This window comes from Gallus gallus, chromosome 24 (genome assembly GCF_016699485.2).
Source record: "Gallus gallus isolate bGalGal1 chromosome 24, bGalGal1.mat.broiler.GRCg7b, whole genome shotgun sequence".
Lineage (NCBI taxonomy): Eukaryota > Metazoa > Chordata > Aves > Galliformes > Phasianidae > Gallus > Gallus gallus.
In genome coordinates, this window is record NC_052555.1 from 3,832,412 (window position 1) to 3,849,040 (window position 16,629).

Sequence of the window (16,629 nt, forward strand, 5' to 3'; positions counted from 1 at the left end):
ACCAGGCCCAGCAGTGGGCTCTGGAGCACTTCTGCTGCTGAGTGCATCCATTGCACCCCGACTGCTGAAGCAGCCTACATCCAGCACTGCTCCTGATTTACACATCCAAAACAGTACCAAATGCTGTAACAGAAGCTGTGTGCACACAGGGAGAGTTATACAATGGGGCTACCGTGAAATGCTGCTCCTGCCTCCACCCAAATCATCACGACGCCCACAGCTCTATTCAAAACTAGAAAATCAAGCTCACCTCAACGCCAGTCTCTAGTAAAAAGCCTCATAAATTATGCAGCACCGAGTGGGAGCGTTTGCTTCTCTCCTGGCCAATAGCAAACCTCAGGCAGCTTCAGCGGAAACAAAACAGAGTTTGTTAAGTTTCTTTTTTTAAGTAAATGCACAGCCATAACATGGAGCTGCCCAGTAGCAGCTCAGCAGCCGTGCAGCTCCCTGTCCAGTTCTTCCTCCTACCCCAGAGACCAAAAGGAGCCCTTCCCCCACCATGGAGTTACAGGAGTCCCAATGCCACTGGGGTCTTACAAACAGCCACAGACAGGGAAAGTGCATCTCGGTAGATAAGGAACAATTAGGACCTATTTTAGTACCAAGTGAGGAGCAAATCAGCAATTAAAAGCCTCCCAGGGGTAATTATGTGTAAATTCTACCCCTCCTGTTTTACAACCATAGCAACAGAAACTACGGGGCTGTTATAAATAAAACCCATTTGAAGGCTACTGCATGAGAAGGGCCATCAGTGCCCCACAAGATGCTCCAAGAGTACCTTCAGAGACAGCAGGGGTGAGTCCTGCAGCCCAGCAATTGCTTTGCTCTGCAGCACGTTTGGAACGGCTACAGGAAGAAAAATACAGCAAACTATGAGACAAATACATATCGATATATCTGTATCTATATAACTGGCACACAAATGTTTCCTCAGTGTCATAACAGGATACAGCAGCGCTGATCATCCTTCAGCAGCCAACCAGAGCCTGCAAATGGCTGAGCTCCATCCCAGCTCAGCACGCCCTTGCAAAGAACACAGCCCTTATCTCGTTCCGCCATGCGTGGCTGCGGCTGCAATGCCCTAAGGCAGCGGAGCGAGGCAGCCCCCCCATGGCACACAGCCCTCCTCCAGCCCTGGCAACCCAATGCTGTACCCACTGCGGGGTCCTCAGAGCACGGTCCAACCCCATCTGCAACCCCAGCACCAGTAATGCAGCCTAGGTAATGAGGCAGGAGCACGGGGCTGAACCGACGTGGAAACCCGCAGGCTAACAGCAGAGCAAATCCCTCCTAAATCCAGGATGGAAGAGCAGGAGCTCTGCCAACCCCTGACCTACCTGAGATACCTGCTGTATGTCCCCTGGACGGCCCCGTTTTCCCTCATCAACTTAAAGAGCTCAAGGGCAGATGCCCACCCCAAGACTCACTGGCTTAAGGGAAAAGCCGCCCTCTGAACAAACACAGCGCAGCAGAGAGAATATTAAATGAAGAGGGTGTAAGTGTTTGCAAACACGGAGCGTCAGAGCAGCGAGGCTGCAGATGAGCTGTGAGATACGGCCCGCTGGGCAGCAGGGTTATGAAAAGCAGCAGCTGAGAAAGTCAAAGAACATCCTGGGAGAAGGGGAAGTGAATGTCAGGGCTCGGAGCCCCGCATCGCTCACACCACCACCATCCTGGGCCACCTTCTGCCCGTGCACTCCTTTCTAACCTCCAGCACCACTTTACAAGATCACCTTCCTCCAGCAGCACAGGAGCTGGTCAGGAATGGCCCCTATCAATGCTTCTCCCTTGGCTTTGCTGAGCCTCGTGATGCTCTCAGAAGCCTCAGCACCTGTAGGCTCTGTGCTTAACAGCTGGGATTCCACCCAGGGCCCAACCACCCACTGTCCTCCAACCTTAAGGTGCTGCAGGAAGAAGAGGTAAGAAAACAACTCTGCTTTGGGTAACAGAGCCCCACCTGGGGATACAGCACAGCCATCATCAACACGAGCTGGGTTTAATACCCAGAGAAAACAATTTCAGCAGTCTCAGATACTGAGATCCACTGGGAAAAAAAGAAGAAAACACCATGAGACAAAAAAAGAAATCACGTTAATGAGAATACCGTTAATCACATCGCCTACAGAGCGGCACAAGAAATGGCCGTGTCCACTTTCCTTCTGATTTAGGGATACTTTGCTGCCATACATCACAGCGCCTCCGAGAAGACACAAGACACGCTAAGGATGGGACGAGTGGGAGTGCCAAACAGCTGCCAAAAACACATAACCTATACAGCATAGTGTGACTGCCACCTCAAACCAAAGGGATGCACGAGGAAGCACTCGCTGTCTTAAGCAGCCGTACATACAAGTGTGCAAAGCTCACGTGGAGAAAAAAGCAGACCTGCACTGCCCTGTAATGTTCAGAACACCTTTGGCACGGATGCGAGCTGAGTTTTGTTGTTATGTTTTTAAGGCAGTTCCCGACCTGACTGCACCAAGGAAGGTCACTGATCAATAAAGAGAATTAAACCCATCACATGACTCGTATGGCTCTGATGACACCAGAAGCGCCGGGTTTATTTATATTGCACCTGCTTTACATTCCACACTTGAGAGCCAGACATAAAGAGGCAATACAGATGTTGGGTGTAAGGGGAAATAAGCTTTCACCAACACAACAGTGACCGAAAAATGCCTCCACGCAGACCCTGCACAGCACTGCAGGTAACACAGAGCAGGCAGCAAGCAGAGGCACAGGCAACACATTCAGCTCTGGAAGCTGCACCAGGGAATGAATGGGCAGCAGGGCTGAGCCCACCCAGAGCTGGGGGGGTTCCTGGGGCTGGGAGCTGCTCAGCACTGCATGCTGGGGCTGCAGAGGCAGCTCCTCACCTGGCATTCAAGGTCCTCTGAGGCAGAGCCCCCACGGAGCACCGAACACAACCATGCACTGCACACGACTGAAAGCAAAAGGAAACAGAGCCTTTTCTTTTCTTTTCTTTTTTTTTCCCCTTTTGGTCCGTGCTCCGCTTTCAATCTGGCCGTTCCAATTCGACGATGGAAAGTATTTTGCTGTTACCAACAAGCAACTTCAGCCCCCCGTCCTCACGCACCGCTCAGCTGCTCCGGCTATGAGAATCCCAGTGCTCCTCTCGGTGCAGCCTGCCTTACACACAGCACAGCACCCTGCAACTCAGCAACACATCCCTGCCAACATTCATATGCATACACTGCAACAGAGGAAAAAAAAGGCTCAGTGTTTCTTTTCCTGCTCACCTCCCAGGACAAAACCCATCCGAAGAGACACACGTGAAGCCTGGATGTGGCTCACAGCTCCCCATGGCACCCACAGCCCCATCCCTGCACCCCGGTGCTGGAGGGGTCACGCAGCACTCAGGAAGTCGGGCCTTCGTCTCACATACATTAACACCAACCACAAAAAACCAAAGCACAGCGAAAGGGAAACTCTTTCCGCTCGCAAGCATCGAAAAATAAAAGCCGTGGCAGCTCCCCAACGTAAACACTCCCATCCATCTGTCTCAGAACTGCAACAGGGGTCCCCCGCTCCTCTCCTCAAAGCAGAAAATGCATTTTTCCACCCTCCCCGTACAGAACCACGGAAGGCAGGAGGGGGCCCGGGGCCGAGCCGCGCAGCCTCACCTGGGCTGACCCCGGCTGCGGCAGGGATGGCTGCGCGCCCACGGGCAGCACCCAGCGCCGGTCGCTCCGCCGACGCTGCGGGATGCCGAGCGAGGAGCCGGGAGCGGCAGGACACGAAGCGCGGCACGTCCCGCAGCAACCCCCACAAACCCGCATCCAACCGCGCTGTCAACCGAGTGAGAGCCCGGACCGGGAGCGATCCCTGGGTACTGACCTGTCCGTGGTTGCGGGCTGTGTGCCACTCATTGGAGCCTCTGCCCAGAGCTCGTCCTATCCAATTTACATGGTACGATCACGGCGGGGCTGTCAGTGCGCTTCGGCCCCCCGCCTCCCCGAGGCCAAACCGCAGCCCCGCTCCGGGGGAGGCATGCACTGAGAACAGCAGCTCAGGAAGGAAAAAAAAAAAAAAAGAAAAAAAAAGAAAAAGTAAAAAGAAAAAAGGAAAAAGGAAAAGAATCCCAAACTCTTCGCGCAGTCGCTCAATATCCAACCCGCGGAAGTAAGCGGAGGAGGAGAAAAACTTCAGCAAAAAGCCCGGAGCCGCTCCCCGCGACGCCCCCCCCGCCGAGGAGCAGCTCGGGGTGCGGTGCGCCCTGCAGGCCGCTCAGCTCCCGCCGCCCATGCCCGCTGCCGCCCGCCCCGACCCCCCGCCCGCCGGCGGCCCGAGGGGGGCGGGCAGGGCGGGGGGGGTGGGCCGCTGCCTGCCGCCGCCTTTAGGCCCGCGGGGCCATGCCCGGCCCGTGCCGCAGCGGGGCGCCGAGGCCCGACGTCCCCGGGCGGGATGGCTCCGTCCTCCTCGCGGCCTGCGCGCTGCGGGCAAAGTCCTCCGGCTGCTGGGAGAGAGAGCGAGAGAGCGGGCCGCGCCCCTCTTGTTCCGGCGCGGGTGGGAGCGGCGCGTCCCGGCAGAGCCTGCGCTGAGCGGGGCGACCAACAACAACTCCTCCTCCTCCTCCTCCTCCTCCAGTCGGCGTATGCGCTGTATCCCTCCGCCTGCTCCTGCGCAAAGAGATCCCGCGGCGCAAACGCAGCGGTGCCGCCGCGCACGGAGCGCTGAGCGTTTGGAAGCGGTCGGTTCCGCTCCTCCCCGGGCGGACCCGGCGATCCCACCGCGTGGTTCGGGGTGAAGTTCCCCTTCGGGCTGCTCGGGACCGCAGCTGTGCGCCCTTTTCCTCCTTGGAGAGAAGCGAGCAGTCCGGAAGGCGGGGAGCCCTTTGATGGGTTTGTTGTTTTGGAGAAGTTGGGAGCAAAGAGGGGAAGCGTGGGATGAAATCATCTTCTAAATGGCACTCGATGTAGACATGCAGAGCATCTGCGCTTCCTTTCCTGGCTTCCTTATGGGGAAGAAAGAGGAGAAAGAGAGCAGTTCCGGCACGCATCCATCAGCGCCTCCAGCGCTGCGGCTCCGTACCCATAGCAGCTCTCTTTTCTGCACCTTCTGTGCAATAAACCCCTCCGTGCCTTTATCCTGGAGAGCACCCGGAGAGGGGAGGGCTGCGAGACCCATCTCACTGCAGGCATTGGCATATTAGGCCCCAGCACTTCCTTCTGGCTTTAATTCTGTCTTACTGTGCGTGGCAAAGCAGTGGCAGGGACAGCTAATTGGAGGAGATCCTAAAAAGGGTGAGGGAAACACGGGGTGATGCTGATGAACGTTTGCCAATGGGTCCGTTCCGTGCCGTATAGAAGAAGCACTGCATAGAACCACCATGCCAAGAGGTGCAAAGCCCTCCCACCACCTCGTCCAGGAGACGAACTCGTGCTCATTATGGGCTGCAGTGGCGTTTCCACGTTGAATGCAACAACAGAAGATCGATAAGCAATTATGCTGTGCGGCAGCAATTAGAATGGGTTTCGCTTGGTGGCTGCAAAGCTCTCCCTGAGCCCATAGTTGGAGCTGGTGCTGCCGTATGAACCCGGACACCCAGCAAAGCCATCGGGCTGCATCCCAGCGCTCCGTCCCAGCCGTCTCAGAGCCCGGCGCAGAACAGCTCAGCTCAGGAGGGCTGTTGGTGCGAGGAATGCGGAGTCCTATCAACTACCAGCTCTTAAACTGCCTTAAAGGGTGAGAAGAAAACGACGGATCCTTGGGGGTCCCTCATGTGGGACTGTAAGGGGTTAGCAGCAGTGCCGTGCAGGCTCTGCGTCCCTGCCCGGCTGCGGGCTCAGCCGGGGCCCTGATGCCACCTGCTGGGGGAACCTTGTAGGGCCGCTCCGTGCTCCCACCGGGGCTCCGTGCGCACCGATCGGGGTTGGCACCGCAATGGGCTCAGCGTGAGCGCAGGCGGGAGGCTGTTAGAGCCCATAGCTTCACGTTTGGGGCACGAACAGCAGCGAATGGCGTCATTCTGACCTGAGGACGACTTGGCACGCGTTTCAGATGGGATAATCAAGCCGTCAGAGCAACTTGGGGATCAGCAACTCACCTGCGAGTGCAGCGGGTCCCCTGCAGAGCTCAATGGACGGACAGCTTTGTAAACCGGCGTGCCGTGACTCAGAGCTGCAGGTCTCGTAGCTGAGCTTTGCTGACCCCCATCATAAGAACTGAACTGAAGTCTCCTGACTTTTATTTGCTCAGATTCCACGTTGCTGTGTGGGAGCCTTTCAGCATCTCATGCCTTAACATGGGCACGCGGTTTGCTTCCTACAGAGACCGTTTTGCATCCAGCCCACTGGAACTGCATACAGGGCCGCTCTCTGCTTTAAGTCACTGGGACACATGCAATACTTTGCTGACTTTGTTGAGGCACAGATAGGCTAATCTACCAGGGCTTCCACTGTGACAGCTTATTACAGTGCCTAAACCTGGATAAGCCACGCCACAGTGAGTGTTTTTATAGCACTAAGCTTTCTTTCCACATCAGCATAATTAAAGCAGCAGCATGCATAAGGGCAAAGCTGCTGCGTGCACTGCCATGGAGCCTTCTTGCTGCTGCTTGAATCAACGTCCTCCAATTGGAAAAGGGATTTGTTCCTGGGGTAAAACCTGAGCAGATGAAAATGGTGTTATTTCTCATCAGTTACACTGAACAGACCTTCACCTTCTGACATCAAACACGATTTCCACTGGCAATGCCAACCCGTGCAGCAATACAAGTGTGGCAGAAGGGCTGCGCCCAAAGGCATCCACCAGATTCCTCAAGTAATTAAATAACCTTTATTTTATAAAACATCATACAAAGCATCTACACCATTCACTGGTGGAACATTAGTTGCTATTACACAGTAATTCAAACACAAGTTATTATTTCACGCTAGTTCTGCAGCTCCCTTTTACAACTTGCAGACTGGCCTGAGGTCAGATCCCACCGTGTGCTCCACAGCTCTGTACCTCTTCCCTGGGTCTGGGATTCCATGCTGGAGCCCAACAGGCAGATGAAAAGCCTTGCTTTGTAACACTGCACCCAACCAGCCTGTTTTGGAGATGCATTCTGGACACCCTCTAATCACATATCCCAGGATATCTCCTGTCAAAACTGATATCTGTGGTCCTGGGGAAAAACATCAATGCTCATTCTAAGTGAGCTGCATTTTCCTATCATCTTCCCAGCACCTGCAGTCCTCCACTATCTTCAAGTGCCACGGCAGCCTCTGGGTTCAGATATGCTGACCTGAATCTGAAATGACCAACACACAGCAAAGAGGAGCTGCCACTCTGCAGGCACAGCCGTGCCCATGTGAGAGGTGCACCCAAAAACCAATCACTGCAAGTCCTGATGGGGCTCCTCCTAAAGGACACCGCTGCCCACCCAGAGAGCTAAAGGCAGGATTTGGAGTGCATGGGTGGAGCTTTAACAGTCGGGGTGAAGAGGAGGGAAAAAGTCCCCAAAGTGCTTCACATCAGGGGTGGCACCTTTTGGGTTCAGAGCACCGAGTCCTGCAAGGCGCTCACGCTGAGCAGAGCTGCTGACACTACTGGAAAATAAGTTGGATACCCACATGTTAGCAAATAAGTTACAGAATGGCATTAGAAAGGGTAGCTCAACCACCACAGCCACTTCTCCCAAAGGAAAGCAACGTGGGGATAACCAACAAAGTGGAGGTAACCATCGTTCTGTGTTTCTATAGCACCTTTCGAGTAAAGGTCTGAAAGTGCATAACGGATGGACCAGCTCCATCACCCCCTGCTCACAGATGGGGAAATGAGGCACCGGGTTGTGAAGTTCAGTGACTTGCCCAAGGTCACCCAACAGGCTGGAGGATGAGCCAGCAAACCCCAGCTCCCACAAAACACTCCAACGTGCTTCTTCCTAGCAGGACAAAGAGTCATCTAGCTGCCTAGACTGCACAGAACACGGAACACCAACATCTACTGCTATTTTCCCATCTCTTCCAAGATCACGCCAGCGCTGAAGGAGTAAGCTGCTAGCACTATGTATACCTGCACTGCTGGACCAGTTGTGTTTAGGAGGTAACAGTTAGCCCTTCTTCCACTCCCATAATTTAGGCTGTGCTTACGTACATGCTGAGCCAGCCTCTGCCAGGCCATGCGCTGCAGATCCCACGAACCCATGGCACAGCTCCACAGATTTCAGTGGAGTTACGCCAGGAATAAGTTTGGCTCCAGAACTGCTAACGTGTGCTGGCTCCTCTCCCGACAGCGGCATCTCAGGCACGATCCCCTCTTTGCCAGCCCGTGAGCTCGAGGAAGCCCTTACTCAGCATCAGTGGCTTTTCAGATGTCCGTTCGTTCTCAAGCTCAGCTCCTCGCCCCTCTGGCTTCTCCACGCGTGGTACTTCTTCATGCTCTTCCTCCGGGCGAAGCGGCAGATGCTGACCATGAAGACCCAGGACACGGCGTACATGATGACACCGCCCAGCTTGATGTACCAGCGGGGCTTAGGCGAGGCCAGCTCGCAGTACATCAGCCAGGCCCCCACCCCGATCCGCACCCCAGTGAAGAGCACCACGAAGAAGAAGTCCACCACGTCCCCGGCGAGGCTGTGATAGCAGCCCATCTCCTTGAGGAACCAGCGAGCCTGCAGCAGCGGGTTGGTGATCTCGCTGCCAAAGATGACGGCGTTGACCTCGGCGGCCGACTCACCGAGCGCCAGCGAGGCGGCGATGCCCACAATGCTCACCAGGTGGTGGGCCAGCATCAGGGCACCCTCCGTCTGGAAGTACACACACCAGCAGAGGTCGAAGAGGAAGTAGCCCAGGCTCAGGCACAGCCCGTAAACCTGCAGGGTCGTGTTTGGGGATCCTGCAACAAAGACAGCAGGCAGAGCGTTATGGCACGGCGCAATGAGAGGTGGGATCTGCAGCAGGAGGGGGATTCGCCCTCGGCACGGCTGCTCACAGCTCTGCTGGAGACACCAGACAAGCCACAGTCCTACTGTTGTTAGTGACAGCTGCACACATGTGATGGCCACACAATGCGACCATGCACTCTGCAGCTGGGGGGATAGGAGGGCAATGAAAGCAGCAAAATGCAGCACCGCTCTCCCCATTTCCCGAGCACTTTCAGTAACAGATAGAATCAGATGTCGCTGCAAACACTGTTTCTCAAACGTGTCCACGTTGTATCCCAGTACCCATACTGGGGTGACAGGAAAATCCCACTGCGTGCCATCACCCACCTGGGGCACTCAGCACCACAGCTCTTGCCACTCACCCGGGTGACTCAGAGGCCAGGGGCCGTCGATAAAGCCAATGTAAGCAGAGAGACATGTGGCGAGGATGCCGTGGGTCAGCGTGACCAGCCTGCAGCTCCACTCGTAGCTCCGGTGCTTGTAGCGATGGCAGAACCACACGTAGAGGGAAAGCCAGGCCAGCAGGCTGCAGGCTGCCCGCAGGGGGAGGGCGAGCAGCATCCTGGCACGGGGATGGAAGGACAAAAGGCATCAGGAGCTTGAAAATTTGACCGTGTCAGCACAGCCCCACAACGCTGGACCTGCCGGTGCTCATCCGCACTGCCTGAGGGACAGGCAGAGGAGCTCCATATTGAGATCCACAGCTACTCCTGCCCCTTCCCTGCCCCTATACGCTGCCCTTCAATGGTCTGCCTGCGTTGCCCCACCAGATACACTCAGTTGTGCTGTTTGCTACCTGGGTTCCTCCTCTCCTGAAACAAAATCCAAGAAAACCCCCCCCCACCACGTGGTCTCCTGCAAGGTCCAACGCTAACCAGCCTCCCCACCCCACTGCCCCTCTGCAGGGATGCATAGAAGCAGTGAAAAGAGGAGTGAGGTGTGGCAGAACAGGCTGAGCTCTCCCACCTGTGCACCTCACGCCATTTCTCCTGGCTCCTTCAGACCTGTGAGATGCCAAAGGCTTAGCAGTGATGCCCACACAGCTGGGATATGAGGGATGTATCCTTACGGCTGAGCGCTCGGGAGGAGCTGAGTCATGGGACCTCTTCCAGCCGTGTCACAGCTGTGTCACCGAGTGCCACCGGGCCCGTTGGCGGTGGAGAACACGGCAGGACCGCACGTGGTGCCGGGTCGGGGCTGACTCACAGCCGTCCCGCCCGGCCTGTTCTAAGCGTCACCAGCACGGCTCGGGCGGGATAAACAAAGCCATTATGTTATTAATGGGAGCACGGGGAGATGAAGCACGGACACGAAGAACCGCTCCGACCGGTGACTGCAGCAGAGCTCGAGGCGCCCGGGTCAGGGTGGGTGAGGCAGGAGGAATCCTGAGCGACGGAAGGGAGCGGAGCACCAGGAGAGGAGGAGCGACCTTTACGCATCTCCCTACACCCAAAAGGTGGGGGCTTCTTCCAATCGGGCATCAAAACGAAACGCTCGCCCTTAGGATGCACCGGATGCAATGCATCTGCGAATTACACCTCCGAAAAGGGCAACATCCTTGAAAAAGCGCAGCGATGGCATTATTATCCTCACCATCTCTTCAAAAAGAGGGTTGATACTATTAGCAGCGCCGTGGAGGGGGGGGGGGGGGGGGTTGGGCGAGATACAAAGCAGGCTCTAGAGCCGTTAAACGCGTCTCGGTACCCGGAGGAGCCCAGCACGCAGAGCACAACCCCGCAACCGGACCGAGCCGCTCCCGCAGCCCCGCACCCACCTGCAGCCCCGGCGCCGTCGGACCCACCGCTCCGAGCGCCGCCGCCGCGGCAATGGGGCCGCCGGGAAGAGGAAGCGGCGGCGGCGGGCGGGGGGCACCTGGCGGCGGGGAGGAGGGACGGCAGTCGCCGCGGGGAGGGGACGGGGACGGCTGTCCACACCGGCTGGCACAGCGCACAGCGCACGGCTCCCGGCATCCGTGCTGACGGGAGCGGCCCGCTCGTCGCTCTGCCGGGTCGCATCCTTCCTCCGCCTTTGCTGGCGGAGCAGCCCCGGTGACAAACGGGATGGAGCCGCGCTAGCGTTCAGCTCAGGGTAAAGAGCAACCTGCTCGCCGAGGTGGGAACAGCAGCGATGGTGACAGCCCTAAGAAACCCCGAGACTCCAAACTCGAAGCCTTCAGAGGACCATTTATTGCTAGAGGCCACTTACAGAGCAGCTGGGTGGCTTTTTTTTTCCCTCTGGGTCATATGACACAAACAGATCTGGGCAGTGAGCTGCGAGGTGGCACGTTAAATCTCACCCAATGGATGGCAGCAGCAGCGAGGTGCAGCGCATACACTCATTTCCTTCTTTGCTTTGTGCACAGTCAGCCATCCCAACGGGCTCACTTTGCCTTCAGACAAACGCAGCACTCAGCAAAACGGCCCAGGACAGAAACCTCTGCTGACAGTCATTCGCACAGCAGTGGTCACTTTCTGTGATGATAAATTCCCCCACAGGTGTTTAACAAGAAAAAAAAATATCAGGTGCCAGCATTAAGAAAATCACATCCTTTCCATGGTCAGCGAGTAGGAAACGCAATGGGATGGTGGGGGTGGGGCCAGATGCTCTTCCAGCATCACAGCAGAGGTTTAACACTAAAACTGTGCCTGAGCTGAGACACAGCCACGACCACCCGAGGGCACATTGCTTCCCAGCCCTGTGGGAAGGGGTGTTCTGCATGGAACAACTGGGGTACAGCGGGGTTCCGACCACCAGACCGGGCTGCCCCATCCGGCCCAGCCTCGTTAGCTCCAGCTGCCTCCTTCAGACCCAGAACAAAAGAATGCTACAGCAACTGTTCCCTTTTAAAATGAGAATGCAACTTTATTGGAAGTCTGCTCACTATGGGGAGCTCTGACAGCAACCCATGGCTCCAAAGTGCCCTCCCCCCAGGAGTGCCAGGCTCCATCTGCCCGACCCCATAGACCTGCTGCATGCTTGGGGTCTGCGTGGCATCCAGAGGACACACCTAAAAGCTCAGTCCATTCATGCTATTAGCTTTTATCTCTCCAGACACCTCGCAGCCCAGGTATCAGCGCTGAGTAGAGCCCAGCTGGCAAGATAAGGGCAGAGGGGTGACACAGCCACTCCCCTCCTGCACCCCACAGCAGTGACACGTGTGACAAAGGCCACCAGGAGCTCCGGGGGCTCTCGAGCTCCAGCAGGATGCTGCTACACAAGTGAAGGGAAATTCACATTACGACCCCAGGGGAAAGTCAGAACACGATTCTGAGAGGTAAAGAAGAGAACTGATCCATATGCTGAGAACTGTATGGAGTGATGTCGCACTGAGATCCACCTCAACATCGCTGCCACCCCTGGAAATGAACACCAGGCTCCTGTCTGCATTGCATTCAGCATTCCTGGCCTGCAGCAAGTCAGCTCCGGGACAGACAGAGCATCCAGAGAGGGTTCTGCTCTGTCAGCCCTCACACACACAGCACCCGAGTTTCTGAAAGCAGTGCAAGGTGAGGTGATGCGCTCTGTGAGGAGGTGTTCAGCACAGGTCTGGTTCCAGACTCCTGTTTGTAAGGAACAGAGGTGTGCACTGTCCAACCCAGTGAAGTCACACTGCTCCAAGATCAGTATCTCCTTGAATGCAAGTATTAAAAGGAAGGAAATGTATTGCTAAAAACAATGAGGTAGAACATTGCCTCACCCTCACGTACCACAGCAGCATCACTTCACACCAAGGACAACCCCGCTGTCCCCCTGTGGGCACTTCAGCCTTGCTCACAAAGTCTCATTCATGTACTTGGTCCAATGTTTTGTCCCATTTGAAGGGAGAACAATGCTGAGTACATCCTGGCTGGGTCACACCCACACCTGGCTCCACTGGGGAGAGGGTGAGATGTTCCAGATCAGATATTCCAACTGCACTGTGAGATAACACTGCCTCCAACACGATCATGGATCAGTCAGGCTGTGCACTGTGGGCTGTGGATTGGATGGGTCCGGCACAGCCCCACTGCAGGCTGTGCACTATGGGCTGGAAGAGGGAGCAGTCAGGGACAGCCGCTCAGCAGACACGCTATGCTCCTATGCTGAAATCCCTATTTGGTCAGCTTTCCCACATGCTGAGTGACCATCTATCTTCCCCAGGGCTTGTAGGGAGCTGCCAGTGCCAGGATGTCATTTCCACACCACTTTTAGAAGCTCTTGTCACAGTTACAGGCTCCAGCAGCCGGGGCCCCATCCACAGCAGCCACCATCAGTGAGCTGCCAAGTGCCCATTTGTTTTCACGGGTGCATCCTCACTCCTCAGGCGCCTCCAGGAATGGTACTTTTTCAACATCTTCCTCCTAACGAAGCGGCAGATCTCAACCATGAACCCCAAGGACACGATGTACATGGCCAGGCCTCCCCCCTTGAGGATCCAGTTGGGATCCGGGGCCGTCACCATGGCATACATGATCAGAGCTCCTCCGCCAATGCGCAGCACCAGGAAGAGGAGCACGAAGCAGAAATCCACCACCTCCCCCAGGAAGGAGTGGTAGCAGCCCATCTCCCGCAGGAACCAGCGGGTCTGCAGCAGAGGGTTGGTGATCTCACTGACAAACACCACCGCGTTGACCTCGGTGGCAGACTTGCCCAGCCCCAGCACCAGCACCATGCCGCAGATGCTCAGCGTGTGATGGAGCAGCATCAGGTCTCCCTCTGTCTGGAAGTACAAGCACCAGAGCAGGTCGAAGATGAAGTAACCCAACGTCAGGGACAGCACGTGGACCTGGAGAGCGGTGTTTGGCGAACCTGAAAGGAAAAACATGCATAAACGTGGGGTCTCGCTCAAGATGTTCTTCTAGAACACTGAGCAATACAGGCTGCAAGCTTTGCTCTTTGCTTCCCAAGCTTATCCTATGGGACAAGTACCAGGACACACAGCTCTGCTCTCCTATAGCCCACACCACATTTCTCCTTTCCTCTCCGCCCCTTTAGAAAGGAGGGTGGGAGTGCCTGACCCCACCAGCAGAACTATTTGAGATTTAATGATAGAAAAGCACAAACAGAAGCCCACGCTCGGGTGCCAGCAGTTATTATACCCTTCCAGATGCAAACAGCATCGAGCCTGTTCTCCACATTGCCACACCTGACAGCAGCAGCGCGATGAAATTCAACCTGAGAACCCTCAGCAAGTGCCTGGGTAGGACAACAAGAGGTAGGAGATGCTGAGGAAGAAGCGGGGAGCTGGATGGAGCCTTGCCATGCCCCCAAAACACACACATGAGAGGACAGGCAGCAAAAGCAGTCGGATCCCCACCCGTGGGATGACGTGAGGACGTGGCAGGGTGAGGCCCCACACGCACCTGCATGGCTCAGAGGCCAGGGGCCGTCCCAGAGGGCGATGTACCCGGACAGGCAGGTGGCGGTGGCCCCGTGCAGCAGGGTGACCAGGCGGCAGTTCCACTCGGGGGAGCGGTGCCTGTTCCAGAGGCAGAAAGCAGCATAGAGGCACAGCCAGGCCAGGAGGCTGCCGAGCACCTCGAGGGCGATGGGGAGCATCCTGCTGAACGGAGAGAAAGAGCAGTGAGCGGGGGGGGGATGCTCACCTAACCCGCGCCCACGAAACCCACGGCTCCCAAGCGCGCTTCGCACCCTCCCCACGAGCACAGCGCGGGGCTGAACGCAGCCGACTCCTCTCAGCACCGCTTCCCCATACGCCCTCCTTCCTTCTCCCGCCCTAAGCCTCGTGGGAACGAACCCGATCGCCGCACCCCCGCCCTATCCGGCCCCACGTACCCCTGGGATGGGGGTGGTACCCGGAGCCGGGCAGATCCCCCCCACCCCGCACCGCCGCTGCTCACCCGGAGCGGCCCTCCCACCCTCGCGGCTCTGCGGGAGCGGCTCAGCCCGGAGAGGCGGTGCGGAGCGCTCCGACTGCTTTTATCCCATCCTGCCCTCCTCCCTCTGCCCGCCCACCTCCTGCCCTCCGCTCACCCGATAGGGACGGGAAACACACTTTTTTCTTTCTTTCTTTCTTTCTTTTTTTTCTTTCGGAGCGCTCCGCAGTTCTCGGTCCGGTTTCGCACGCCGTTGTGGAGTCGCTGTTCTGCTGGGAGGGCTCACGGCCGTGGGGAGAAGGGGATGGCAATAGGGGCTGGGGAGCCGGGAGGGTTGCGCTGGAGATGTCAGGAACACGCCGAACAGGAAGAGTGAACCAGAAGAGAGGTGAGTAACCAGGAAGGGCCACGCTGCTCCCGAACCCTCGGAGTCAGCGCCGTGTTGGTTCTGTTCTCATTCAATTTGCTTAAAAATCCATCCGAAGGAAGCTCCACGTCCCCAGTAACTCCGAACCCTCCCTACAGCCACGGGGCTCCATGCAGGTGGTGGCACCAAGCACTCAAATCTTATGAGTGTCCTCATCTCAGGGTGCTTTTGGAAGGGGTCCCATTGCAGCTCAGGCTCCGGTTTCCACTGCCCAAATCCACCCAAATCCATAACTCGAGCCTGGATTTCAGGTGCAGGAGCAACAGGCTCTGCACTACCACCACCAGGAAGGTGAGCCCCAGGGCTGTGAGCATCGGGGATGGACCTGGAGGGGACACTGAGACACTTCAGGATGCTTTGGGACATCCCTCAGGTCACACAGAGTGCTGAGAAGGGTGAGGAGCAGAGCCCTGCTGCCCCACACTGAGCTCACTCTGCTCAAAGAAATCAACACCAATAGCAAAATATCCAATTCCTGGCCCTGCCCCGACCAGGCAGAGCTCGATCTCGTGGGTGGATCAGGTCGCAGCCTGTTGGCTTTGTGTTCACATTGCTCAGCTCTGGTTGCTGCAGTGGTCATGTGGGAACGTCACCCGTGATGCCGTAGCACCTCCTGTGTGCGCCTGAGCACCTGTACCAGGTATGGGCTCCCTCCCCTTTCTGAGGATGCCAGCTGGGTTCTGGCTGAGGAGAACAAAGCTCAGCTCCCAGGGCGATGCTGTGTCCTCAGCCTGACTGTGGGGCTATGTGGGATTGGCTCATTTCTCCAGCAAGCCTGTGAATGGCCATTCTGCAGGCAGGAGGTGAACGGGGTCACATCCCTGATGCTCAGCAGTAATAGGATGGGACCCAGGGGCATTTCAGACTGGAATGCACTGACAGCTGAGGTCTGCATGGGTAACAGGTTGGGTTGTTCTGTAGATTACGGGAGTTCTCATTGCCGCCACGAGCAGTTGTTCCCTGCACTGCTGTTATATGGCTGTGGGAGGGCTGGAAAGCCATCATTTCCTGCCAGGTATGGCAACAAGCTCACTTTTTGGCTTGAAAACCTCCAAGACCCTCAACCAAGAGTTGAAGGGTGCTGTCAGCTGACCCTGAACCCAACAGTGCTTAGAGCTCAGCTATAGGGTTAGCGTGGGGCTGCCTGTTCAAATGTGCAGGATGGGGTTATGAGGGCAATCAGATCGCTCACTCCTGAGCTCCTACCTACGAGACAATGTGAGGCTTTCACAGCACTGATGAGCTGGAAACTGGAGCTGTTTTGTAGCGTCACTATAACTGATGTCTCCTGTGGTGGGAGCGGAACACAGTGCCACATTTGCCACTTGTGAGCTGTCGTGTTTTGCATGGGTTGAGGGCCAGGAGAAGGGAAGGGAGGGATTACCATTGCCATCATCTAATGGGCATTAAGTGATTCGTCCGTGGTCATGCAGGAAGTGAGGGAACAAGCTGGGAAACGAGAGAGGGCATCACGCACACCTCAATGCGTTCAT

The 16,629-nt window shown here is 56.5% G+C and overlaps 3 protein-coding genes across 15 annotated transcripts in view; all 3 read right to left on the minus strand.

Moving 5' to 3' along the window:
• The window catches only part of ARHGEF12 (Rho guanine nucleotide exchange factor 12), a 66,129-nt gene extending 61,633 nt beyond the window's left edge, over positions 1-4,496 (minus strand). For 2 of the 5 annotated variants that reach the window (XM_046903858.1, XM_046903855.1), the window contains exons 1-2: positions 3,859-3,932; positions 3,098-3,214 (exon numbers count right to left, since the gene is read on the minus strand). Coding sequence is in view for 3 of the 5 variants with exons in the window: in XM_046903852.1 (XP_046759808.1) it covers positions 3,261-3,514 (254 nt within the window). In the remaining 2 variants the exon portion in view is untranslated. Of the gene's footprint in view, positions 1-3,097; positions 3,215-3,260 lie in introns of all 5 variants that reach the window. The other 3 variants (XM_040652160.2, XM_040652159.2, XM_046903852.1) reach the window with 2 other exon arrangements.
• Positions 4,497-6,779: 2,283 nt separating this feature from the next.
• On the minus strand, positions 6,780-10,738 carry TMEM136 (transmembrane protein 136). Of its 2 annotated transcripts, none has more exons than NM_001317737.2 (3): positions 10,668-10,738; positions 9,256-9,455; positions 6,780-8,844 (listed from the first exon to the last, which is right to left on the minus strand). In NM_001317737.2, the coding sequence occupies exons 2-3, from the start codon at positions 9,452-9,454 to the stop codon at positions 8,306-8,308; spliced, it is 738 nt and encodes a 245-aa protein (NP_001304666.2). In that variant the 5' UTR covers position 9,455; positions 10,668-10,738; the 3' UTR covers positions 6,780-8,305. The 2 variants fall into 2 exon arrangements, with proteins under 2 accessions (NP_001304666.2, NP_001383163.1); NM_001396234.1 differs by having other exon boundaries at positions 9,860-10,738.
• Positions 10,739-11,729: 991 nt separating this feature from the next.
• Positions 11,730-15,266, minus strand: TMEM136-1 (transmembrane protein 136 family member 1). 8 transcript variants are annotated; one of them, XM_015297992.4, is made up of 3 exons: positions 14,867-15,266; positions 14,236-14,432; positions 11,730-13,681 (listed from the first exon to the last, which is right to left on the minus strand). In XM_015297992.4, the coding sequence occupies exons 2-3, from the start codon at positions 14,429-14,431 to the stop codon at positions 13,143-13,145; spliced, it is 735 nt and encodes a 244-aa protein (XP_015153478.1). In that variant the 5' UTR covers position 14,432; positions 14,867-15,266; the 3' UTR covers positions 11,730-13,142. The 8 variants fall into 8 exon arrangements, with proteins under 8 accessions (XP_015153478.1, XP_015153479.1, XP_004948083.1 ...); XM_015297993.4 differs by lacking the exon at positions 14,867-15,266 and adding an exon at positions 14,669-14,787 and having other exon boundaries at positions 14,236-14,435; XM_004948026.4 differs by lacking the exon at positions 14,867-15,266 and adding an exon at positions 14,525-14,630.
• Between the last annotated feature and the right edge of the window lie 1,363 nt (positions 15,267-16,629).